This window comes from Bubalus kerabau, chromosome 4, assembly GCF_029407905.1.
Source record: "Bubalus kerabau isolate K-KA32 ecotype Philippines breed swamp buffalo chromosome 4, PCC_UOA_SB_1v2, whole genome shotgun sequence".
NCBI classification, from domain to species: Eukaryota; Metazoa; Chordata; class Mammalia; order Artiodactyla; family Bovidae; genus Bubalus; species Bubalus kerabau.
This window is the reverse complement of record NC_073627.1, coordinates 5,973,832-5,997,992: the sequence shown is the minus strand read 5'-3', so window position 1 is coordinate 5,997,992 and position 24,161 is coordinate 5,973,832. Positions and strand designations below refer to the sequence as shown.

Below are 24,161 nucleotides of genomic sequence, written 5' to 3'. Positions count from 1 at the left end.
TTTTTTTTTATCAGATGTTTAGTTTTTGGCTACTGAGTTGTATGAATTCTTTATATATTTTGGATATTAACCCCTTATCAGATATATGGTTTGCAAATATGTTCTCCCATTCTGTAGGTTGCCTTTTCATCTTGTTGTTTCTTTTGTTATGCAGATGCTTTTTAGTTTGATATAATCCTGCTTATTTGTTTTTCTTTTGTTACTTGTGTTTTTGGTACCATATCCAGGAAATTGCTGCCACGATCAATGCCAAGGAGCTTTTCCCCTATGTTTTAGTCTAGGAGTTTTATAGTTTCAGGTCTTAAGTTTGTCTTTAATCCATTTCAAGTTAAAATTTTTTTTTTGTGAGTGGTGTAACATAGGGGTCCAGTTACCTTCTTATGCATGTGGTTTTCCAATTTTCCCATCATCATTTATTGAAGAGACGGTCCTTTCCCCATTAAGGAGAGTTCATATTGTTAAAATGTCCATATCACCCTAAGCCATCTATTGAGTCAATCCGATCCCTATCACAATTCCAATGGCATTTTTCACAGAAACAGAAAAAACAATCCTGAAATTTGTATCAGATCAGATCAGTTGCTCAGTCGTGTCCGACTCTTTGTGACCCATGAATTGCGGCACGCCGGTCCTCCCTGTCCATCACCAACTCCCGAAGTTCACTCAGACTCAAGTCCATCGAGTCAGTGATGCCATCCAGCCATCTCATCCTCTGTCGTCCCCTTCTCCTCCTGCCCCCAATCCCTCCCAGCATCAGAGTCTTTTCCAATGAGTCAACTCTTCGCATGAGGTGGCCAAAGTACTGGAGTTTCAGCTTTACCATCATTCCTTCCAAAGAAATCCCAGGGCTGATCTCCTTCAGAATGGACTGGTTTCATCTCCTTGCAGTCCAAGGGACTCTCAAGAGTCTTCTCCAACACCACAGTTCAAAAGCATCAATTCTTTGGCGCTCAGCCTTCTTCACAGTCCAACTCTCACATCCATACATGACCACGGGAAAAACCATAGCCTTGACTAGACGGACCTTTGTTGGCAAAGTAATGTCTCTGCTTTTGAATATGCTATCTAGATTGGTCATAACTTTCCTTCCAAGGAGTAAGCTTCTTTTAATTTCATGGCTGCAGTCACCATCTGCAGTGATTTTGGAGCCCCGAAAAAATAAAGTCTGACACTGTTTCCACTGTTTTCCCATCTATTTCCCATGAAGTGATGGGACCGGATGCCATGATCTTCGTTTTCTGAATGTTGAGCTTTAAGCCAACTTTTTCACTCTCCACTTTCACTTTCATCAAGAGGCTTTTTAATTCGTCTTCACTTTCTGCCATAAAGGAGGTGTCATCTGCATATCTGAGGTTATTGATATTTCTCCCGGCAATCTTGATTCCAGTTTGTGTTTCTTCCAGTCCAGCGTTTCTCATGATGTACTCTGCATATAAGTTAAATAAGCAGGGTGACAATATACAGTCTTGATGTACTCCTTTTCCTATTTGGAACCAGTCTGTTGTTCCGTGTCCAGTTCTAACTGTTGCTTCCTGACCTGCATACAGATTTCTCAAGAGGCAGATCAGGTGGTCTGGTATTCCCATCTCTTTCAGAATTTTCCACAGTTTATTGTGATCCACACAGTCAAAGGCTTTGGCATAGTCAATAAAGCAGAAATAGATGTTTCTCTGGAACTCTCTTGCTTTTTCCATGATCCAGTGGATGTTGGCAATTTGATCTCTGGTTCCTCTGCCTTTTCTAAAACCAGCTTGAACATCAGGAAGTTCATGGTTCACGTATTGCTGAAGCCTGGCTTGGAGAATTTTGAGCATTACTTTACTAGCATGTGAGATGAGTGCAACTGTGCGGTAGTTTGAGCATTCTTTGGCATTGCCTTTCTTTGGGATTGGAATGAAAACTGAGCTTTTCCAGTCCTGTGGCCACTGCTGAGTTTTCCAGATTTGCTGGCATATTGAGTGCAGCACTTTCACAGCATCATCTTTCAGGATTTGGAATAGCTCAACTGGAATTCCATCACCTCCACTAGCTTTGTTCGTAGTGATGCTTTCTAAGGCCCACTTGACTTCACATTCCAGGATGTCTGGCTCTAGGTCAGTGATCACACCATCATGATTATCTGGGTCATGAAGATCTTTTTTGTACAGTTCTTCTGTGTATTCTTGCCATCTCTTCTTAATATCTTCTGCTTCGGTTAGGTCCATACCATTTCTGTCCTTTATCGAGCTCATCTTTGCATGAAATGTTCCTTTGGTATCTCTGATTTTCTTGAAGAGATCCCTAGTCCTTCCCATTCTGTTGTTTTCCTCTATTTCTTTGCATTGATCACTGAAGAAGGCTTTCTTATCTCTTCTTGCTATTCTTTGGAACTCTGCATTCAGATGTTTATATCTTTCCTTTTCTCCTTTGCTTTTCGCTTCTCTTCTTTTCACAGCTATTTGTAAGGCCTCCCCAGACAGCTATTTTGCTTTTTTGCATTTCTTTTCCATGGGGATGGTCTTGATCCCTGTCTCCTGTACAGTGTCACGAACCTCATTCCATAGTTCATCAGGCACTCTATCTATCAGATCTAGGCCCTTAAATCTATTTCTCACTTCCACTGTATAATCATAAGGGATTTGATTTAGGTCGTACCTGAATGGTCTAGTGGTTTTCCCTACTTTCTTCAATTTCAGTCTGAATTTGGCAATAAGGAGTTCATGATCTGAGCCACAGTCAACTCCTGGTCTTGTTTTTGCTGACTGTATAGAGCTTGTCCATCTTTGGCTGCAAAGAATGTAATCAATCTGATTTCGGTGTTGACCATCCGGTGATGTCCAAGTATAGAGTCTTCTCTTGTGTTGTTGGAAGAGGGTGTTTGCTATGACCAGTGCATTATCTTGGCAAAACTCTATTCGTCTTTGCCCTGCTTCATTCCGTATTCCAAGGCCAAATTTGGCTGTTAGTCCAGGTGTTTCTTGACTTCCTACTTTTGCATTCCAGTCCCCTATAATGAAAAGGACATCTTTTCTGGGTGTTAGTTCTAAAAGGTCTTGTAGGTCTTCATAGAACCGTTCAACTGCAGCTTCTTCAGTGTTACTGGTTGGGGTGTAGACTTGGATTACTGTGATATTGAATCGTTTGCCTTGGAAATGAACAGAGATCATTCTGTCGTTTTTGAGATTGCATCCAAGTACTGCATTTCGGACTCTTTTGTTGACCATCATGGCCACTCCTTTTCTTCTGAGGGATTCCGGCCTGCAGTAGTAGATATAATGGTCATCTGAGTTAAATTCACCCATCCCAGTCCATTTCAGTTCGCTGATTCCTAGAATGTCGACATTCACTCTTGCCATCTCTTGTTTGACCACTTCCAATTTGCCTTGATTCATGGACCTGACATTCCAGGTTCCTATGCAATATTGTTCTTTACAGCATCGGACCTTGCTTCTATCACCAGTCACATCGACAGCTGGGTATTCTTTTTGCTTTGGCTCCATCCCTTCATTCTTTCTGGAGTTATTTCTCCACTGATCTCCAGTAGCGTATTGGGCACCTACCGACCTGGGGAGTTTCTCTTTCAGTATCCTATCATTTTGCCTTTTCATGCTGTTCATGGGGTTCTCAAGGCAAGAATACTGAAGTGGTTTGCCATTCCCTTCTCCAGTGGACCACATTCTGTCACATGTCTCCACCATGACCCGCCCGTCTTGGGTTGCCCCACGGGCATGGCTTAGTTTCATTGAGTTAGACAAGGCTGTGTTCCTAGTGTGATTAGACTGACTAGTTTTCTGTGAGTATGGTTTCAGTGTGTCTGCCCTCTGATGCCCTCTTGCAACACCTACCGTCTTACTTGGGTTTCTCTTACCTTGGGCGTGGGGTATCTCTTCACGGCTGCTCCAGCAAAGTGCAGCCACTGCTCCTTACCTTGGACGAGGGGTATCTCCTCACGACCGCCCTTCCTGACCTTCAATGTGGGATAGCTCCTCTAGGCCCTCCTGCGCCCGCGCAGCCATGGCTCCTTGGACGTGGGGTTGGTCCTCCCGGCCACCGCCCCGGCCTCAGTCATGCGGTTGCTCCTCCCCGCCGCCACCCCTGGCATCGGGCTTGGGGCGTGGGTTTCTCCTCCTGGCTGCCGCCCCTGGCCTTGGGCGTGTGGGCGTGGGGTAGCTCCTCCCGGCCGCTGCCCCCGACTTCAGACACGGGGTAACTCCTCTTGTCGCCGCCCCTAGAGCCACAAAAAAAAAAAACCCAAATACCCAAAACAATCCTGAGAACAAAGCAGAGAGTCAGAGGCATCATACTTCTTGTTTCCAAACTATACTACAAAGCTATAGTCACCAAAGCAGTATGCCAGTCTTCCAAAACGAGACACACAGGGCATTCCCTGCGAGGTTAGGACTCAGCACTTTCACTGCCATGGCCTGGCTTCAATCCCTGTTCAGGGAACTCAAATCCTACAAGCCGGCAGCACAGCCACAAAAAAAGAAAAAAAAAAAAAAAGACACACAGATCAGTGGAGCAGAACTGAGAGCCCAGAAATAAGCGGTCATAATATTTGCTAAGGGAGCCGCGAATGCACTTTGCTCTTAGATGTAAACCCAGACCCCTCCCCACACCCAGGTTAAATCAATCATTGTGGCTTCCCTACAGTTCCCGTGCACTTGAATCCTTCTGGCTTTTACGAGCCAGACGCCATTGAGGCGTGACACTCTAGCAGGAGGAAAAAGTAGCAGATAACGGCCTGGCATGGAAAATTTCGTCATCCACCGTTTTTGTTTTGTTTTTTTTGCAATTATTCTTTTCATTTTCTTGCTATAGCAGGCCTTGGTTGTGGCCCTGGGATCTCTCCTTGCAGTCCTCAGGTTTTCTATCTAGATGTCGCGTGCGGGCTCCAGAGCACATGGGCTCAGTGGTTGTGGCTCGTGGGCCTGGTTGCCCTGAGGCACGTGGGATCTTAGTTCCCTGACCAGGGATCGAACCTGCATCCCCTGCATTGGAAGGTAGATTCGTAACCACTGAACCACTAGGGAGGGCCCTCATTCACCGTTTATTGAGCATCTACTCTGGGCCAGGCCATGTTTGGACCATGAGAGGTGGTGCAGAGAACAAAATAAACCCCGACCCAACCTTCCAGAGCTACGAACTCCCAATAACAAGAAGCCCCGAAGTGCAGGGAAACCATCCTATAACTTCTCCAGTCATTCAGGCTTCCCTTTGTAACACTGATTCATCTTCCTACTGAATCTGCATCCTAACGGCCCTGAGTCACACGGAAAAAGCTTAAATTACCCTCACTCTGGGCTGCACGAAGACATGGGAGGGTGCAGTACATTTTAGAAAAGCTATCCACCAGGGAACAAAAACATAAACAAAGAGGGAAAGGCATCATCAGAAATAATTAACTCTTATTGTTTGTGGATGCCTGTCAGTTATGTGAAAAATCCACAGAGGTGGAACGCTGCATGGCCTGGCCATGCCAGAGAAAGAAATGTAGTAGCCCCGGGCTTCAAGGTATGGGGTCGGAGGAGGGCTCAAACTCTCACCCAACCCGGCCTGCCCCGCCCCGGCCAAGGTCCAGCTGGTTAGTAAAGGAAGCCTGTTTCGAGTTCACCACCAGCTGGTAACGGGGAGGTGAGTGTTTTAAACACTTCTACTTCTAAAATTTTCGAACACTCATGACCTCCACCAGACCTGACGGCAGCTTCTTTGACAAATGGGAAACCGAGGCCTGGGTCCCTCAACCGCACAGAAAGTACACTCATCTGATGCTTTCCAGGGACTTCCCTGGTGGCTCAGTGATAAAGAACCCACCTGCCAATGCAGGAGACGCAGGTTCAATCCTGGGTCGGGAAGATCCCCTGGAGGAGGAAATGGCAACCCACTCCAGGATTCTTGCCTGGAGAAGCCCATGGAGCCTGGCAGGCTATAGTCCATGGGATCACCAAGGGTCTGCCGTGACTTAGTGACTGAACAATTTGCCAACAGGAAGTGTTTTGAAAAGACATTGCATCACTCGCGCTTCAACCACTTTTATAAAGCAGACAAATGGAGCTTTATTATACTGCTTTTTCAGATAAAGAAACAAGCTCAGAGAGGTTAAGTGACTTGCCCAAAGGCACACAGCAATTGCGCAGAGTCTGCAGGGACAGAGTAGGGGTGGGACCTCTTCATATCCCTTTAAACTTCCGTGTTTGCCGTCGAGACAAGGCGTGAAAAGACCTGTCCGTCCTTGGTATTTTCCAGGGTCTCCCTTCCTGAAGAGCCCCCCACAGCCCCTCCACAGAACGTCATCGCCAGTGGCCGGACCAACCAGTCCATCATGATCCAGTGGCAGCCGCCTCCTGAGAACCACCAGAACGGCATCCTCAAGGGCTATGTCATCAGGTGGGCGTCCACCCCAGGGACAGCAGGGAAGAGGAGGGGACAGAGATGGGGAGGGGCGGGAGTGGGCTGGGCAATAGAGCAGATTCCTGGCAGGTCCTTCTGTATCTAACAAGGACCAGACAAGAAATGCCTACCCTACACTAGGAAGGATTGAGGCTAGACGTCCAGAAGAACTTCCAGCGGTGAGAGCCTCAGAATGCAATAGGAATGGTGAGAGGAGATACAGTGAAGTCTCCTTAAGGCTGTATGGATGGGCAAGTCTGTCAGACATCAGGGCTACAGGCAGACAGGTAACTCTCCGAGTCCAGGTTTCCCCAGTGGGTAAACTACTTGGCCAAGAATGGTTAAAAAGTGGAAATCCGGGGACTTCCTTGGCGGTCCAGTGGTTAAGACTCTGTGCTTCTACAGCAGGGACCATGGGTTTGATTCCCGGTCAGGGAATTAAGATCCAACATGCTGCATGGCACAGCCAAAAAAAAAAGTAGAATTCCTTTCTTTGGTCTTTATGGAAAAATGAAGTCCAGTTTTATAGCCTTTTATTTTTCAGTTTGACTGTGGACACTTTGAAAAAATGAAGGTATTAGTCGTTCAGTCATGTCTGACTCTTTGCAACTCCATGGGCTGTAGCCCACCAGGCTCCTTATTGGTAACCTAAAAGCATATTATTAAGTTGTAACTAAAATTTGGTGTTCAGAAAAGAAAATTTTAGCCTGTTATTTGAAACCACTGAGAACTCTCATCAATATTCTGAACTCAGGCTGGTTGCAAAATGCTAGGCAACTTCCCATATCTCTTTCCTGAACACTCACAGCATTGAAATCCCCTAATCTTGGAAGAAGTTAGTATTGGTTTGGCTATTCCGTTATCAGTTATCATTAGTTCGGCTACTCCATAGTCAGTTAACTGTGTGGTGGGTTTCCTGGTGACTCTAACGGGCGGCGGTTCTCAGAGCATGGTCCCTGAAGCAGCGGTGTCAGTATCTCTTGAGAACTAGACAGGAATGAAAATTCTCAGGTCCCACCCCTGGACTACCGAATGGGGAACTTTGGGGTTAGCCCAGCAAGCTGTGTTTTGACGAGCTTTTCAGGCATCCTTAATGCACACTAAGGCTTTGAGAACCACTGATGTGGGGCTTTGTGATACATCAAAATAATTTGAGGGCTCTAATTCCCTAATCGGAGAAGGCAGTGGCACCCCACTCCAGTACTCTTGCCTGGAAAATCCCATGGACGGAGGAGCCTGGTGGGCTGCAGTCCATGGGGTCGCTAGGAGTCGGACACGATTGAGCGACTTCACTTTCACTTTTCACTTTCATGCATTGGAGAAGGAAATGGCAACCCACTCCAGTATTCTTGCCTGGAGAATCCCAGAGACGGGGGAGCCTGGTGGGCTGCCGTCTATGGGGTCACACAGAGTTGGACACGACTGAAGCGACTTAGCAGCAGCAGCAGCAATTCCCTATTAGAATCGAAAGTATGTGTGCATTGCGGTTCTCCTGTAAGCTAGCCATCCTCCAAAATGTGCCTGTTCAGATCCCGTTTCTTTATTACCCTGTGTTCTTTTTCCCAGTGGAAGGTGGGACTTGGTAGAGCAGGTAGCCTCAGGCCTTTTTGTCTCCACCAAAGTGAGTGGCTGTCAAAAGAGGGAGCTATTCTCCTAGAGCAAGAAGGAAAATCAGCCCAAAGTTTGGAGACCACTCTCCCATCAATGACCCCTCAAAGCTGAGACCAGTGAGATCTTCCCAGGAGCTCTCAGCATCCTGTTAACCATCCCACCAACGTCCTCCTCCCCCATCAAAAACAATAGTCCAGACACATCCCCTAGACCTGTGTTATCCAGTAGGATAGCCTCTGGTCACTTGCAACTATTTAAATTAATAAAAAGAAATTAAATGACAAATGTAATTCCTCAGTGGCACTTAAGCACATCTCAGGTGCCCAGCAGCTACCTGATTGGACAGCACGGATGTGGACCATTTCCGCCATCACAGACAGCTTCCTGGACACGGATGCGGGCTGACTGTCATCCTTGGCATCCTGGCGTTCTCCCCCCAGGTACTGCCTGGCCGGGCTTCCTGTCGGGTACCAGTATAAGAACATCACGGATGCTGATGTCAACAACCTGCTGCTCGAGGACCTCATCATCTGGACCAACTACGAGATCGAGGTGGCTGCCTACAACAGCGCCGGGCTGGGCGTCTACAGCAGCAAAGTCACCGAGTGGACGCTACAGGGAGGTGAGTGGGGACAGTGGCCGCTGCTTCTCCTTCTCCAAGGTCTGTGCCTGTGGGATCCTGTACTCGCCCAGTCCTAACGTGGGCTTCCCAGGTGGCTCAGACGGTAAAGAATCTACCTGCCTTTCAGGAGATCTGGGTTTCATCCCTGGGTCAGGAAGATCCCTTGGAGAAGGAAATGGCAACCCACTAGAGTATCTCTGTCTGGGGAAATCCCATGGACAGAGGAGCCTGGAGGGCTACAGTTCATGGGGTCAGAAAGAGTTGGACACGACTGAGCGACAGAGCAGCAGCAGCACCAGTCCTGACTGCCTCAACCATGTCGCCTGTTTTATCCAGCCCCGGGCTATTGCACCGGAGAAGGCAATGGCACCCCACTCCAGTACTCTTGCCTGGAAAATCCCAGGAACGGGGGAGCCTGGCGGGCTGCCGTCTATGGGGTCACACAGAGTCGGACACGACTGAAGCGACTTAGCAGTAGCAGCAGCAGCAGCAGGCTATTGCACGCTGTACCCAGTTACCCTGTAGGGCGGGAGGATGGAGGAGAAGATGAAGAGGTTGGGGCGGGTGTGATGAAGGCAGAGGCTTCGGGGGCACAGAGACCTTCTGCGAAGTTTCCCATTAACTGGATCATGAAACAGCTTACATTTAGCGTCATACCTAAAAAGCACCCTGAGCATTTTCAGATTCATCACTTGTATTTATGGGCATCCTGTGAAATGGGCCAGACCGGTTTTATTAAACCCAAACTAATCTACAGAAGCTTCCCAGGTGGCTCAGTGGTAAAGAATCTGCCTGCCAAGCAGGAGACGCCAGTTCGATCCCTGGGTTGGGAAGATCCCCTGGAGAAGGGAATGGCTCTCCAGTATTCTTGCCTGGAGAATCCCGTGGACAAAGGAGCCTGGCGGGCTACAGTCCATGGGGTCACAAAGAGTCAGACTCGACTTAGCGACTGAGCACTCAGGCAATCTACAGCAAGAGAGCATCTCAAGTCTCTGTGGCTGGGGGGTGGGGGGCGGGGTGTAAAGCTGTGTCTGCAGATCTTGTGTGTTTCCTCTGCTTCCCTGGGCCAGACAGACGGTGGCCCCTCCACCCACACCCCCACCTCTCTGCTGTCCCCCAGTCCCCACAGTCCCTCCGGGCAACGTGCACGCCGAAGCCACCAACTCCACGACCATCCGCTTCACCTGGAATGCCCCCAGCCCCCAGTTCATCAACGGCATCAACCAGGGCTACAAGGTACGTGAGGTCTCTCCTGGCCCCGGGTGGAAGCCTGCAAGGAGGACACGGGCCAGAGACGAGGGAAGCAGGCAAGGGAGGGTGCAGGAGGGCGTCCCCGCTGTTTCTGAAATCACTGGTTCAGGCCAAGCAGGGGACATGCACGTGATCAAGGCAGAGGGCCTCGGGCTGTCCCCAAGTCCACGTCCAGGCCCCAGGGAGTACGGATCTTGACTTGTCTGTGACCAGGTGCAACAGCGCAGTCTCAGTGAGACTGGGTTAGAAACAAAACCAGGTTTGTTTCAGGCGCGGGCCCTCCACAGAGCCGTGGCCCCATCAGAAATATCTAAAACGCACTTCTTGCCCCTGAGCCGTGAGCTAAGGGGAGCGTTCAAGTCCTTGGACTGTACTTGACCCCGCCCAGTGTGTTTAAGGGCTGGACTAGGACTCAGAGCCCGGATTAGAGTCCTGGCTCTGCCTCTCACGGCTCCCTGGACGAGTGTGATAGTCCGTCTGAGCACCCTTCCTTCAGTAAATATTTACTGAGCCCAACTCTATGCACGTCTAGCGGCTGGGAAAGCAAGATACATTCTGTTCCCTCACTTGTGCATGAAAATGATGCTAATTTTTATCCCTTGGGGTTATGTGGGGATTAAGTGAGGGTATTTGTAATTTTTTGAGCAGAATGGCAAACACCTAACAAGCATTAGGGAAACGCTAGAAACAGGAGTGGAAGTGGACGTGCTGCTTGGATGGCCTTCACGCGGTACCACAGTCTGGGCGGCTTAAACAGCAGCAGTGTATCCCCTGAAAGTTCTGGAAGCGGGAAGGCCGAGAGCTGGGCGTCCTTGGGGTTCGTTCTGCCTGAGGCTTCTCTCCTTGGTGTGCAGACGGCCGCCTTCCCCGTGTTCTCACGCAGGCAGGCAGCACGGGGGGCGGGGGGTGATGATACATGTCACCAGGAAGCCAGCAGTGAGGGGGGAGAACTTCAGGCTCTGGCTTGGAGCCCAGGGATCTGGCGACCTGGCAGTGACCGCAGACACTTCCAGTACATTCTCAAACCACCCGTGTGCAACAACCAAGAGTGTTTCTAGGACCTGCAGTTTCAGCCTTTATTGCTTCAAGGTCAAGGTGGCTGGACAGGAAGAGACTGAGATTAAATCACTGAGAGAATTTTTCTGCTGGTAAACCAAGGAGGGGGGCTTCCCAGGTGGCTCAGTGGTAAAGAACCCCCCTGTCAATGCAGGAGACATGAGACGCAGGTTCCATCTCTGGGTCGGGAAGATCCCCTGGAGGAGGGCATGGCAACCCACTCCGGGATTCTTACCTGGAGAATACCACAGACAGAGGAGCCTGGCGGGTTACAGTCCATGGGGTCGCAGAGTCGGACACGACTGAAGCGACTTGGCACAGCACGGCAAAAAGGGGGGAGGGTGTAGGTTGGGACAGACTCCAGCTGTGGCATCCCCCTCCCGGGGAGGCGCGTCACCGAGGCCGAGCCAGCCTTCCTGGGCCAAGGCTGCAGCTCCCGCCAGCAGTGGTGGCTGGCTGGAGAAACCTCTTAATTGAGACTCTGGGGGGCGGCAGGGGAGGGAAGGGGGAGGCTCGAATCGTGCAGAGGAGCTGAGCTGGGAACAATTAGCTTCTTGTTGCTGACTCTAAGTTTCCTTCCACCCTGGGGAGCCCTGGGCTGCAAACTTCTAAGGCAAATGGCTCCCAGAGGGCCAAGGAGACCAGCTCAGTGGCCGGGACAATTAGTGCAAAGACCCATCATGTGCCAGAGCCAGAGGAGGCTACAGAAGCCCACCTGATTCCCAGGTCTGGGCAGTGCCCAGCACCCACTCCCTGCTCCTTGAAAGTCAGTGGGAAGGAACTGTCCAAATAGCTGGAGCATAGAAACAGGTGAGGAAGACTCACTCGTGCTTAGACAGGACGCATTCTAGCACCAGGCAGTATGGGCTTCTCTCCCATACTTGTCTTGGGCAAGGTGCACAAGAGCCCTAAGAAGGAAAACTTGTTATCATCATCCCCATTGTATTTCTTTATTTTTATTATTGTTTTGTGGCCGTGCAGCATGTGGGATCTTAGTTCCCTGACCAGGGATCAAACCCATACCCCCCCACATTGGAAGTACAGAGTCTTGACCCCTGGACTGCCAGAAACATCCCTCGTTTTATTTTATTTTAAACATTGATTTGTGCCGGGTCTTAGTTGCAGCGTGTGAATTCTTAGTTGCAGCACGTGGGAGCTAGTTCCTTGACCAGCTCCCTGTATTGGGAGCTCAGAGTCTCAGCCACTGGAACACCAGGGACGTTCCCATCACCCCATGTTGTAGAGGAAGAAACTGAGGCGTGAGGACAGGTAATGTGTTCAAAGTAACCGCACAGCTCAGATTCAAACTCCAGACCCTACACCTTGCCTTGCATTAAAAATACAGTGTCATATGATTTAACTGTCAAATAATGACTATAACTGATTTTTTTCTAAGTGCAGATGGATACATGTGTGAATTTCGCTTCTTGCTCCTTCCACCTTCAGTGTCACAGGGAGGAAAAAAAGCAGTGTTGATCTCTTCCATCCTTCAGTGAGAAGGGACCTTTTTCCCCCTTTGAATTGTGAAAGAATTTCAAACATCTGCAGAATTAGAGAGAAGACTAAAATGACTGGATAAAGCCATAGTGCACCGTGGCTTCACAGTTACCAACACACGGCCCAGCGTGTTCCCTCTGTTTTTCTCTTATTTATGTAAATGGCTGCGTGAGGTCTTAGTGGCTGCCCTGCAGCACATGAGATCTTAGTTCCCCAACCAGGGATGGAACCCACTTCCCCTGCATTGGAAGGTGGATTCTTAACCACTGGACCACCAGGGAAGCCCTGTTCCCTCTATTTTCCAGCCTCTGTCCTAGAATATTTTTAAGACATCCCAGGTATTGTATCCTTTCATCCATTCATATTCCTGCAGAGAAACATTGTAAAGTCTCTACTTGAAACCTCACCACAGTAACCACATCTCATTATGGTGCCTTCAAATATCAGTGGCCCCCTTAATAGTATCAGATACCCAGTCAGCATTCAAATCTCCTGGTCTCCAAATCCTTTCCTTGACTGGTTGGTTGATTTGCCTCAGGATCCAAAGGAAAGCCACACAGCTGCAGTTGGTTGGAGTTTTCTAGGTTTCAGTTGGCCCACGCGTTCTCTGTCCCCCTCTTTCTCCTTTTTAGTTTATTTTGTAGAGAAACTTAGTCATTTATCCTATAGAATTTTCCACAGCCTGGCTGGATCGGCTGACTGCATCCCTGTGGGGTCATTTAATTTATTCCTCTGAACACTATATTTGCAGTAATTTGGAATTTAGAATGAGAGGTTTGATCAGATTCAGGCTTGAATATCTTTTTTCAAAATACTACTTCCTAGATGGTGCTGTGCATTCTCATTAGCCGGCAAAGCATCCGACTGTCTGTCTTACTAGGATGTAGTGGCCACTGATGGTCCTTGTGTGGTCTGTTATCTCAGTAGGGGTTGCAAAAGGAGGAGAAGTGAATGTTGTGATTTTTGTCTCGATTTATGGGCTGAAATACTTTCCCCCCCTCCACCCAAAAAAAAAGAATTTTTCCCTTAACAGCTTTTTGGTTACCTGAAGTTTTAGTTCATCTAGGGAAAGCATGGTAAGTGCTCAAGTCTTTTCCGTAAGTTAACAATTTTCAGAGGAATGAACTGGTTCCTCAGCATCTTCTAAGGTGATAGATGAGTTTGGATGGGGGCAGAAGGAGGCATCTGTCCTGTTGTTGTTGCTGTTAGTATTATGATGTCCTCAGGGATTTTTAATACATCTGTTATGTTTCAAGCCGCTGTTATTACTTTTATTGATGCCAGACTGACCCATCACCTGCCTCTTGGAGTTGGTGAGTCCTTCTGATGTGGGCTCAGGAGTCTTCTTTTTCTCTTTCGCCTGCGCTGGGTCTTCGTTGCTGCGTGCAGGCTTCTCGTTGTGGCGGCTTCTCTTGTTGTGGGGCTCACGCTCTAGGTGCACAGGCTTCAGGAGTTAACAGCACGTGGGTTCAGTAACTGTGGCGACAGGCTCAGTTGATCCGAGGCATGTGGAATCTTCCCGAACCAGGGATCAAACCTGCGTCCTCTGCGTTGGCAGGCAGATTCTTAACCACTAGACCACCAGGGAAGTCCCAGCCCCAGGAATCTTTGGTAGCTTCCTTGCTCTCTGGTATGACAGGATGGCCCAAACTATCTTCTCCTCCTGCAGCGTGCCTGGGATCAGCCACGTCTTCAGGGAGCCCTTGTTTCTTTTAAATGATAGTTAGATACCAGAATAGTCAGTTCTAGCGCTGACTGTTGTTTTGAAGCTCTGTGAATGGACAACTGAAAAATACTGTTTTAAAAAATAAAACGTATACTGATACTTCCAATTCAATTTCAGGACTTTCAGATTTCTTTTAAAATAATCTCGTGGGTCTTTTCTCTCTCTTTTTTCCATACTAAAAATCGAGTTCTTTTCACACCAAAGAATCACTGACCTACTTGATCCCACAGATACCCACAACAGTTTCAGAACAGTAATATCAACGCTGTGGTTACTGAAAATAGCTTCAGATGATCTGTAGGTCTTTCTGTTTTTAGGGTGTATCCCAGCAAGATATACTCCCCCACCCCTTTCTGTGCTGCAAAGTCTTTGAAAGGGTTTCTTTCTGATTTTTGCTACAACTCAATACACTATGAAGTTCATTTGTTTGCTTTTGGGTTTGATTTTTAGGGATTGATTTTTTAATTTAATTTCGATCTGTAATTATGTAGCATATTTACATGGTTCCAAGGTTAAATCTACAAAGAAAAGTTAACTCTGAGAAAATCAGCCTGAATTCTGGTTCTCTGCCTTCCCAGTAGAATTCGTCTTTTTACGTGTTGGTTTGGTTTGATTTTCCCTTCCATTTCTTTAACATAAACAAATACATGCATACATCAATGTGTCTCCTCGCCTCAGATGAATGACGGTGTACGATGCGCACTTTCTCCATCTTGCTGCTATTTTCACTACATCCTGGAGATCACTTTGTATACAGAGATACTTCATGTTCCTTTTTAAAAAATATGCATTGTAGTCCATTATGAGGAGAAGGCGATGGCACCCCACTCCAGCACTCTTGCCTGGAAAATCCCATGGGCGGAGGAGCCTGGTGGGCTGCAGTCCATGGGGTGCCAGGGAGTCGGACACGACTGAGTGACTTCACTTTTCACTTTCATGCATTGGAGAAGGAAATGGCAACCCACTCCAGTGTTCTTGCCTGGAGAATCCCAGGGATGACGGAGCCTGGTGGGTTGCCGTCTATGAGGTCGCACAGAGTTGGACACGACTGAAGCGACTTAGCATCAGCATGTGGATCTCACATTGTTTGGTCAACCAGCTCCCTAGTGAAGACATTTTGGTTGTTTCCTGTCTTTCCTGTAACAAACATTTCCACGGTGAACAGTTTTATGCATACATCTTTTTATATTTTCATGTATAACTTTAGAATAGATTCTTAGAAATAAGATTGCTAAGTCAAAAGATAGATATATATATAATTTTGCTGCTATGGCCAAATTGCCCCATTATTTTTTTTTTCATTTTTTAATTTAATTTTCAACCAGAAATATATTTACCCAATTCAAAACCCAACAAACATAAAAAAGGCAAACTTAGAGCAGAAATCTTTCTTCCATCCCACCCCCTCCCACCCCAGCCGCTCATCTGCCTGTTCTTTCCCACCCAACCTTGAAATTCTCCCCACTGCAGGGAATCACTGTTGTTAATTTCTTACATATCCTTCCAGGATGTTTTATACAAATCTGTGCACATGCAAAGAGACAGAAAAATAGAAAGAGGACGGGAGGGAGAAAAAGAGAATTTCCCCTTCTTTTTTTAACTCGAGTATCTAGCAGGCCAAACGTACTATCCTGGACTCGAGAGCCTGTAATGTACTGCCTCCATCAGAAACAAGACACATCAATTCAGCCCTTTTCTCTACAACCATCAGGGTAGACCATCAGTTCAGTTCAGTTCAGTCACTCAGTCGTGTCCGACTCTTTTCGACCCCATGAATCACAGCACACCAGGCCTCCCTGTCCATCACCAACTCCGGAGTTCACTCAGACTCACGTCCATCGAGTCAGTGATGCCATCCAGCCATCTCATCCTCTGTCGTCCCCTTCTCCTCCTGCCCCCAATCCCTCCCAGCATCAGAGTCTTTTCCAATGAGTCAACTCTTCGCATGAGGTGGCCAAAGTACTGGAGTTTCAGCTTTAGCATCATTCCTTCCAAAGAAATCCAGGGCTGATCTCCTTCAGAATGGACCAGCTGGATCTCCTTGCAGTCCAAGGGACTCTCAAGAGTCTTCTCCAACACCACAGTTTAAAAGCATCAATTCTTTGGTGCTCAGCCTTCTTCACAGTCCAACTCTCACATCCATACATGACCACGGGAAAAACCATAGCCTTGACTAGACGGACCTTTGTTGGCAAAATAATGTCTCTGCTTTTCAATATGCTATCTAGGTTGGTCATAACTTTCCTTCCAAGGAGTAAGCATCTTTTAATTTCATGGCTGCAGTCACCATCTGCAGTGATTTTGGAGCCCTGAAAAATAAAGTCTGACACTGTTTCCACTGTTTTCCATCTATTTCCCATGAAGTGATAGGACCAGATGCCATGATCTTCGTTTTCTGAATGTTGAGCTTTAAGCCAACTTTTTCACTCTCCACTTTCACTTTCATGAAGAGGCTTTTTAATTCATCTTCACTTTCTGCCATAAGGGAGGTGTCATCTGCATATCTGAGGTTATTGATATTTCTCCCGGCAATCTTGATTCCAGCTTGTGTTCCTTCCAGTCCAGCGTTTCTCATGATGTACTCTGCATATAAGTTAAATAAGCAGGGTGACAATACACAGCCTTGACGTACTCCTTTTCCTATTTGGAACCAGTCTGTTGTTCCATGTCCAGTTCTAACTGTTGCTTCCTGACCTGCATACAGATTTCTCAAGAGGCAGGTCAGGTGGTCCGGTATTCCCATCTCTTTCGGAATTTTCCACAGTTTATTGTGATCCACACAGTCCAAGGCTTTGGCATAGTCAATAAAGCAGAAATAGATGTTTTTCTGGAACTCTCTTGCTTTTTCCATGATCCAGCAGATGTTGGCAATTTGATCTCTGGTTCCTCTGCCTTTTCTAAAACCAGCTTGAACATCAGGAAGTTCACGGTTCACGTATTGCTGAAGCCTGGCTTGGAGAATTTTGAGCATTACTTTACTAGCATGTGAGATGAGTGCAATTGTGCGGTAGTTTGAGCATTCTTTGGCATTGCCTTTCTTTGGGATTGGAATGAAAACTGAGCTTTTCCAGTCCTGTGGCCACTGCTGAGTTTTCCAGATTTGCTGGCATATTGAGTGCAGCACTTTCACAGCATCATCTTTCAGGATTTGGAATAGCTCAACTGGAATTCCATCACCTCCACTAGCTTTGTTCCTAGTGATGCTTCCTAAGGCCCACTTGACTTCACATTCCAGGATGTCTGGCTCTAGGTGAGTGATCACAGCATCGTGATTATCTGGGTAGACCATAGTGTCTCCTATAATCCTGAGGCTCAGAGAGGTTGACTGACTTTCCCAGTAAATGACAGAGTTGAGCTTTAGTTTCCCCATGGCAGGTGGGAGCTTAGTTTCCTGACCAGGGATCAAACCCATGTCCCCTGCATTGGAAGACAGTCTTAACCCCTGGACCACCAGGGAGGTCCCTTGGTTTTGGTTTTGTAACAGCGCAGAGCAGTGATTCCCATCTCATCCTCATTGCGATGGTGAAACGGGACTCGTTGGTGATGGATTGACCCAGTGCCAGGCCCAGTGCGTGTACATGGAGCACAGACTCTACCCCATGGCTGCCAGAGCCCAGCCCCTTTGCGGGCACTAGAAGGCACCGAAGACGCTTCTGTTGTCTCCCTGGTCCTGAGGGAGAACCCTCAGCCCCTCCTCTGCAGGTGCAGCTGTGGAAGGACAGGTGGTCCACACGCCAGAATAAACCTTCTGAAGCCGCCTCCGCCATCTTGGTCTCTGGCCTGGATGTGCGCATGCCCGGCATGACTCCATCGCGCCAGGCTTCCGGCATCCTGTGCAGGTCTTCCGTGTCATTTCCGAAGACAGTTCCCTGTGATATTGTTTCCAGGCACTTGTCAGGACGTTCTTTGTCCCATTTTTTTTTTTTTTTAAATGGTAGTGATCATAATTGGTCTAAACTCAGTAAGATTATATTTACCTAGACTTTGCACTTACTGGAGAATACACCACGCAATTAATTCTAACGGCATAATTAATTTGAATTTACATTAATTAAATTAAAACATCAAACTTGTTTCTTCATCTACTCCAAAGAAGTTCAGCAATTTAATTGCTATGAAACAAGATAACCGAAATAAGGAGGGTATTTAACATACTTATTAAATGCCACTTAGTATTTCTGATTAGTATTTTTAGGGTCTAATTAGTGTCTAATTAACTTGCTATCGGCTATCTTTTCACAATACCAATTAAATTTCCAAACATCCTTTATAAACAGGCGGCCATGAAAAGGAGCAGATTAAGCATTGTTATGGGCGTGAGTTAATCAGGAAACATTGGCATAGTATTGTTTTATGTCTATAAATACCCGGGCTTATTAAAACTCATGCTGTGTTGCTTTTCACCATTAATTGCTATTTAATCAACTTCAAATAAAGGAGGAAATCTCTGAGAGCAGCGGTCATTGTTAGAGACAGACGAAGGGCCCAGAAAAAAAGGAGTGGGGGACAAGAGACCAGGAGGCAGAAAGATGCGGCCACGAGGATGGATCCAGAGATGATCACACTGAGTGCGTCAGAAAGAAAAAGGCAAATGCCATAGGATATCGCTTACATGTGGAATCAAAAACATGACACAGATGAACTTACCTGTGAAACAAAAGCAGACTCGCAGACACAGAAAACAGACTTGTGGATGCCTCGGGGGAGGCGGGGGAGAGAGGGATGGATGGGGAGTCTGGGATTAGCAGGTATAAGCTAGTATATGTAGGATGGATCAACAACAGGTCCTACTGTATAGCACAGGGAACCATACTCGCTGTCCTGTGATAAACCATAATGAAAAGAATATTTTAAAAGAATATGTGTATATGTATGGGGCTTCCCGGGTGGAGCTAGTGGTAAAGAACGCGCCTGCCCCTGCAGGAGACACAAGAGACATGGGTTGGATCCCTGGGTTGGAAAGATCCCCTGGAGAAGGAAATGGCAACCCACCCCAGAATTCTCCTGGAGAATTTCCATGGGCGGAGGAGCCTGGCGGGCTACGGTCCATAGGGTCGCAAAGAGTCAGACACGACTGAAGCGACTTGGCACGCATGCACACATATATATGTATCACTGAATCACTTGGCTGTACAGCAGAAATTAACACTGTAAATCAACTACACTTCAGTTTTAAAAAACAGGAGGCAGGAAGAGATGGAAGGGGAGGCGGGGAGTTTATGCAGCTATGGGTGGGATGTATAGAGTGGAGATTAAATGAAAAGTGATGCTGAGTTTCCAGACAGGGTTTTCCTGTTGACACTCCACCTCTAGCAGATGGTTAAGATTAAAATCCCAACTCAGAACAAGTTTAAAAGGATTAGAGTTAACTACACACTGAAGTTCCAGGGGAGAAGTGTCCTAGCCCAGACAGAGAAAGACAAGGGAGTCCAGGTATTGGAAGCAGAGACCCTCAGCTTCTAGCCGCTGTGTGATATAGTAAAGTCACTTAGCCTCTCTGAGCCTATTTCATCATCTGTGAAAAACCAGACTGGCTTCGTGCCTATGTAGTCACTCAAGTCTCCATACTTGGAAGGACTCCATATTTGGGTCAACGCTTTGCTGCTGTCTCTGGAAATTCTTAACAATTTTTAAACAAGGGGGTCTCTATTAGCATTTTGCTCTGGATCTGCAAATTATGTAGCCAGTCTTGGTCAAGTCCCTCCCTACGGGGTTGCCGTGGGAACTGAGTGAGAGATGACCCTTTGAAAGTACCCTGCTGGCTGCCTTGCTTAGAGTAAGTCACTCAGGGAATGGAAAAGCACCCCAGAGTGAGCTCCCAGAGGACAGATGCTCCAGTGGCCTGTGGGTACCAACACAGCTGCCCTTCCCTGGGAGGAGGGACCCTAGGGAGCTGGGCTCCTGGACACTATCCGTGGCCCAGCCTCTGGGAAAGCGCTGGGCCTCTGCTGGTCTCGTTCTTGCCGCCCTGCTTGAGTGCCTGGCCTCTCTGCAGCTCATCGCCTGGGAGCCGGAGCAGGAAGAGGAGGTTACCATGGTGACCGCCCGGCCCAACTTTCAAGACAGCATCCACGTGGGCTTTGTGTCTGGCCTGAAGAAGTTCACAGAGTACTTCACCTCCGTGCTGTGTTTCACTACCCCCGGGGACGGGCCCCGCAGCACCCCGCAGCTGGTGCGCACCCATGAGGATGGTAGGCAGCCCCTGGTCCCGGCTCCCTCTGCCCCCCACTCCCTACGTGCCCCCCCTCCATGGCCCAGGCTGCGCGCTCCAGGCACAGGGCAGCCCTGCTCTTGTCTTCCAGCCTGGGGTGCCCCTGGAGCCCCGCGGGTCATCTTGCAGACGGTGGTCTCTCTCTGGCTCTAACTGGCCTCGGGTGGGGTGGGGGGCCTTCTCGGGGTGCAGTGCCTGGGCCTGTGGGACACCTGAGCTTCAGTGACGTCCTGGACACCTCGCTGAAGGTCAGCTGGCAGGAGCCAGGGGAGAGGAACGGCATCCTCACAGGTAGGCCCCTCGGCGTTGCCAACCCGGGGGGTGAGCCGGGCCGGAAAGGGTCATCCTGTCCATCCTCCTGCCATCTACCCAGCGTCCCTCCAGAACCTCTCAGCAGACCAGTCTTTCTTGGAGAAGACTCAGAGGAGGTTCTCAGCCCCTCTGCTCTGTGGCACACCCCAGCTCCTCACCATGGCTGCAGTCCCCACACAGCGAGGGCGCCCCCCCGACCCACGATGCTCCCACTTCCCTGGAGGCACCTTGCTTCCAGCGCGTGTCCAACCGCCAGACTCGTGGGGACGTGAGCAGCAGAGCAGAAGGCTGAAGCCACCGCAGCTGAGCTTACACAGCGCTGTGGGCTCTCCCCAGGCTACCGGATCTCCTGGGAGGAGTACAACCGCACCAACACGCGTGTGACCCACTACTTGCCCAACGTGACCCTGGAGTACCGCGTGACCGGGCTCACCGCGCTCACCACCTACACCATCGAGGTGGCCGCCATGACCGCCAAGGGCCAGGGCCAGGTGTCGGCCTCCACCATCTCCTCGGGGGTGCCTCCAGGTGGGTGCCCGCCTCCCGCGCTCGGCTTCTGCCTGCTCTCCTCCTGATGGCGGCCACTTCCGTCCCACACAGCCAGCCCCTCCCTGGGGTCTGTGGTCCCCGGGTCCCCCCAGGGCTGGCCTCACCCTCGTGATGGCAAGGCTGGGTGGACTCTGCTGCTTCCTCGCTTGGCTCTCAGGGGAGCCCAGACCCCGCAGGCCCCGACCCTTCTCTCCTTCGCCCCTGGCCGCCTCCCGCCCCCGACTGCCCACACCAGGCTCTGTGTCACACACTGGGGTCTGTGACTCAGGGAAAGAATGCCCACTGTCACCCTAAGGATCCAAATGGGATTCCAGCCAGTGGGAATGTGTGCTGGGAGCGGGGTAGAGCCGGGTGCGAGTAATCCCACCCCCAGTTTAAAGAGCAAGCTGAGGCCCCTTCTCAGCTTCTGCCAGACTCTGCGACCTCGAGCAAGTCACGTGCCCCCTGTGCCTCAGTTTCCCCGTCTGTATCAATGGGGAGAGGCATTGGGTACCCACACATTCCCGTCTGGGTCTGTGAGTCTGTGTTTGTGTGATGTGGCCAGGATGCCTGGAGCCTCCCACCCACCAGGATGGTTGAGATAACTGGGCTTCAGCTGACCCCACGTGATGATAACAGTGACAAGAAGGAGATTGTTTGTGGCCCAATCGTGTCCGACTCTTTGTGACCCCACGGACTGTAGCCCGCCCGGCTCCTCTTTTGTCCATGGGATTCTCTAGGCAAGAATACTGGAGTGGGTTGCCATTTCCTTCTACAGGAGATCTTTCCCGACTGAGGGATCGAACCTGTGTCTCCCACATTGCAGGCAGATTCCTTACCTTCCTAGCCACTAGGTAGTTATTAAGTTACTTGATAATTTAAGCCAGCACGACAGTTGATGAAGTGTTTACCCAGCCCAGGGCTGCACGCATTAGTGCACTGAATCCCCCCAGTAACCCTGGTGGCTCAGATGGTAAAGAATCTGCCTGTCAGTGCAGGAGATGCAGGTTCTATCCCTGGTCAGGATGATCCCCTGGAGGAGGGCATGGCAACCCACTCCAGTATTCTTGCCTGGAGAGTCCCATGGACAGAGGAGCCTGGTAGGCTACAATCCATGGGGTCACAAAGAGTTGGACACAATGAAGCAACTAACACACACACACAGGAACCCTGAGGTAGACGATATTATCATCTGCATTTTACCAAGAAAGATACTGTGGCACAGAGAGGTTAAGGAACTTGCCCAAAGACACACAGCATCGGAAGCAGTCTGACCCTGGCATCTGAGCTCTTTCTGTTCATCCTGAACCTCAAGGCTCCTGGTCAGGATACAAGGTCTCCTCCTTCCCCTCACCCCTCCTCCAAATCTCCCTCAGGCAGTATCATTTGGGGAGCGCTGTCACGGGTTATGGGTGGATGGAGAGGAGGATTCTTTCTAGGAAGCCCAGCCCCTGTTGCGTGGCCCTGAGGTTCTTTCAGCCCTGAGCCTGCCCCGTCCCTGGTCTGAACACAGCGAGCCATAGATGCAGGACGGAAGCCTGTGTTGGGGGCGGGGTAGGGGGCTGAGGCCTCAGTCGTGCTTGGAGGAGGAGGTTTCCAGGAAATAAGTGACACGGCCCCCTCTGTGCCCAGAGAGCCCTGTTCAATGTGGAAGGACCTTCTTCTTAATCTCCCTTCCTGCCCTATTTCCTTTTTCCAGAACTCCCCGGAGCCCCCACCAACCTGGGCATTTCCAACATCGGCCCTCGCTCCGTGACCTTGCAGTTCAAGCCAGGCTACGACGGGAAGACCTCCATCTCCCGCTGGCTGGTGGAGGCCCAGGTAGAGCCTGCGGAGGGGAGAGTGGGCAGCCTGCCCTTCGCTTTGGCCATGCCCCTGCTCTCGAGAGCAAACTGTGTGTGTGTTTACATCAGTGTGAAGTCCATATGCAAGGTACAGAAGGCCAGGTACACCAAAAGTGTCCACAGTTCCCCTCTGCCTCACCTATACACACATGCCTGCACGCGCACACACACACACACACACACACACACACACACACACGCACACACCCTCTGATCAGTGTGGCGACCTGCTGGCCCAGAGAAATGACCAGCTGCTTCCTTTACACTCATGGTTCTCAGCTTGGCCTCACCAGGGGAGTGTTCAGAAACTGCAGTGCCCGGGTCCCACCCTCAGGAACTCTGATCTAGCTGGGGTTTTGGCTGCGATGAGTCTCTGGCTTCACGTGGGCTTTCTCCAGTCGTGCTGCACAGGCTTTGCACTGCACTAGCTTCTCTTGTGGAGCCCCGGCTCTAGAGCAAGGGCCTCAGTCCTTACTGTACGCGGGCAGCAGCTGCAGTTCGTGGGCTCCAGGACTCAGGCTCAGTAGTTGAAGCACATGGGCTTTAGTTGCTCCGCAGCACATGGGATCTTCCCAGACCAGGGATCAAACCCAAGTCCCCTGCGTCGGCAGGCAGATTCTTATCCACTGGACCACCAGGGAATCCCCTAGCTGGGGTTTTAGAAACATGCCAGCTGTTCAGGAGAATCACCCGGGAAGCTTTCTTACTGAACAAGCAGACTCCTGGGCACCACCCCCAGGGTTTCTGATGCTTTCACGGGCAGGGCCCAGGAATGGTTTTGTATTGTAATAAGTGTCCATGAGATTCTGATGCAGGCGGGCTCGGGGTCACCCTTGAAGTCATGTTTAAGGGCCTGGAAAGAAGGGGGCCCCAGTTGGTGTCCTCCAGGTGAGCCATGGGGTTTGTGTCAAAGCCTTGCATGGGCCAGCCTGCACCCCCAGCTCAGCCTGGAGGCCTGGCCGGCTCTAAGGGGGTCTCCCTTTGCAGGTGGGCGTGGTTGGGGAGGGAGAGGAGTGGCAGCTGATCCACCAGCTCCCCAACGAGCCTGACGCCCGCTCCATGGAGGTGCCCGACCTCAACCCCTTCACCTACTACAGGTACGGGGCGCAGAGGCGAGGGGCTGCCCGTGCGGCA

General features: G+C 49.6%; 1 protein-coding gene across 1 annotated transcript in view; it reads left to right on the top strand.

Annotated features, from left to right (window-relative positions):
• SDK2 (sidekick cell adhesion molecule 2) overlaps positions 1-24,161 on the top strand; it is a 149,321-nt gene that overhangs the window by 73,610 nt on the left and 51,550 nt on the right. The window contains exons 17-24 of the mRNA XM_055579553.1: positions 6,226-6,366; positions 8,421-8,602; positions 9,723-9,838; positions 20,128-20,323; positions 20,536-20,634; positions 20,992-21,183; positions 22,883-23,004; positions 24,015-24,124. Of these exons, the coding sequence (XP_055435528.1) occupies positions 6,226-6,366; positions 8,421-8,602; positions 9,723-9,838; positions 20,128-20,323; positions 20,536-20,634; positions 20,992-21,183; positions 22,883-23,004; positions 24,015-24,124 (1,158 nt within the window). The remainder of the gene's footprint in view (positions 1-6,225; positions 6,367-8,420; positions 8,603-9,722; positions 9,839-20,127; positions 20,324-20,535; positions 20,635-20,991; positions 21,184-22,882; positions 23,005-24,014; positions 24,125-24,161) is intronic.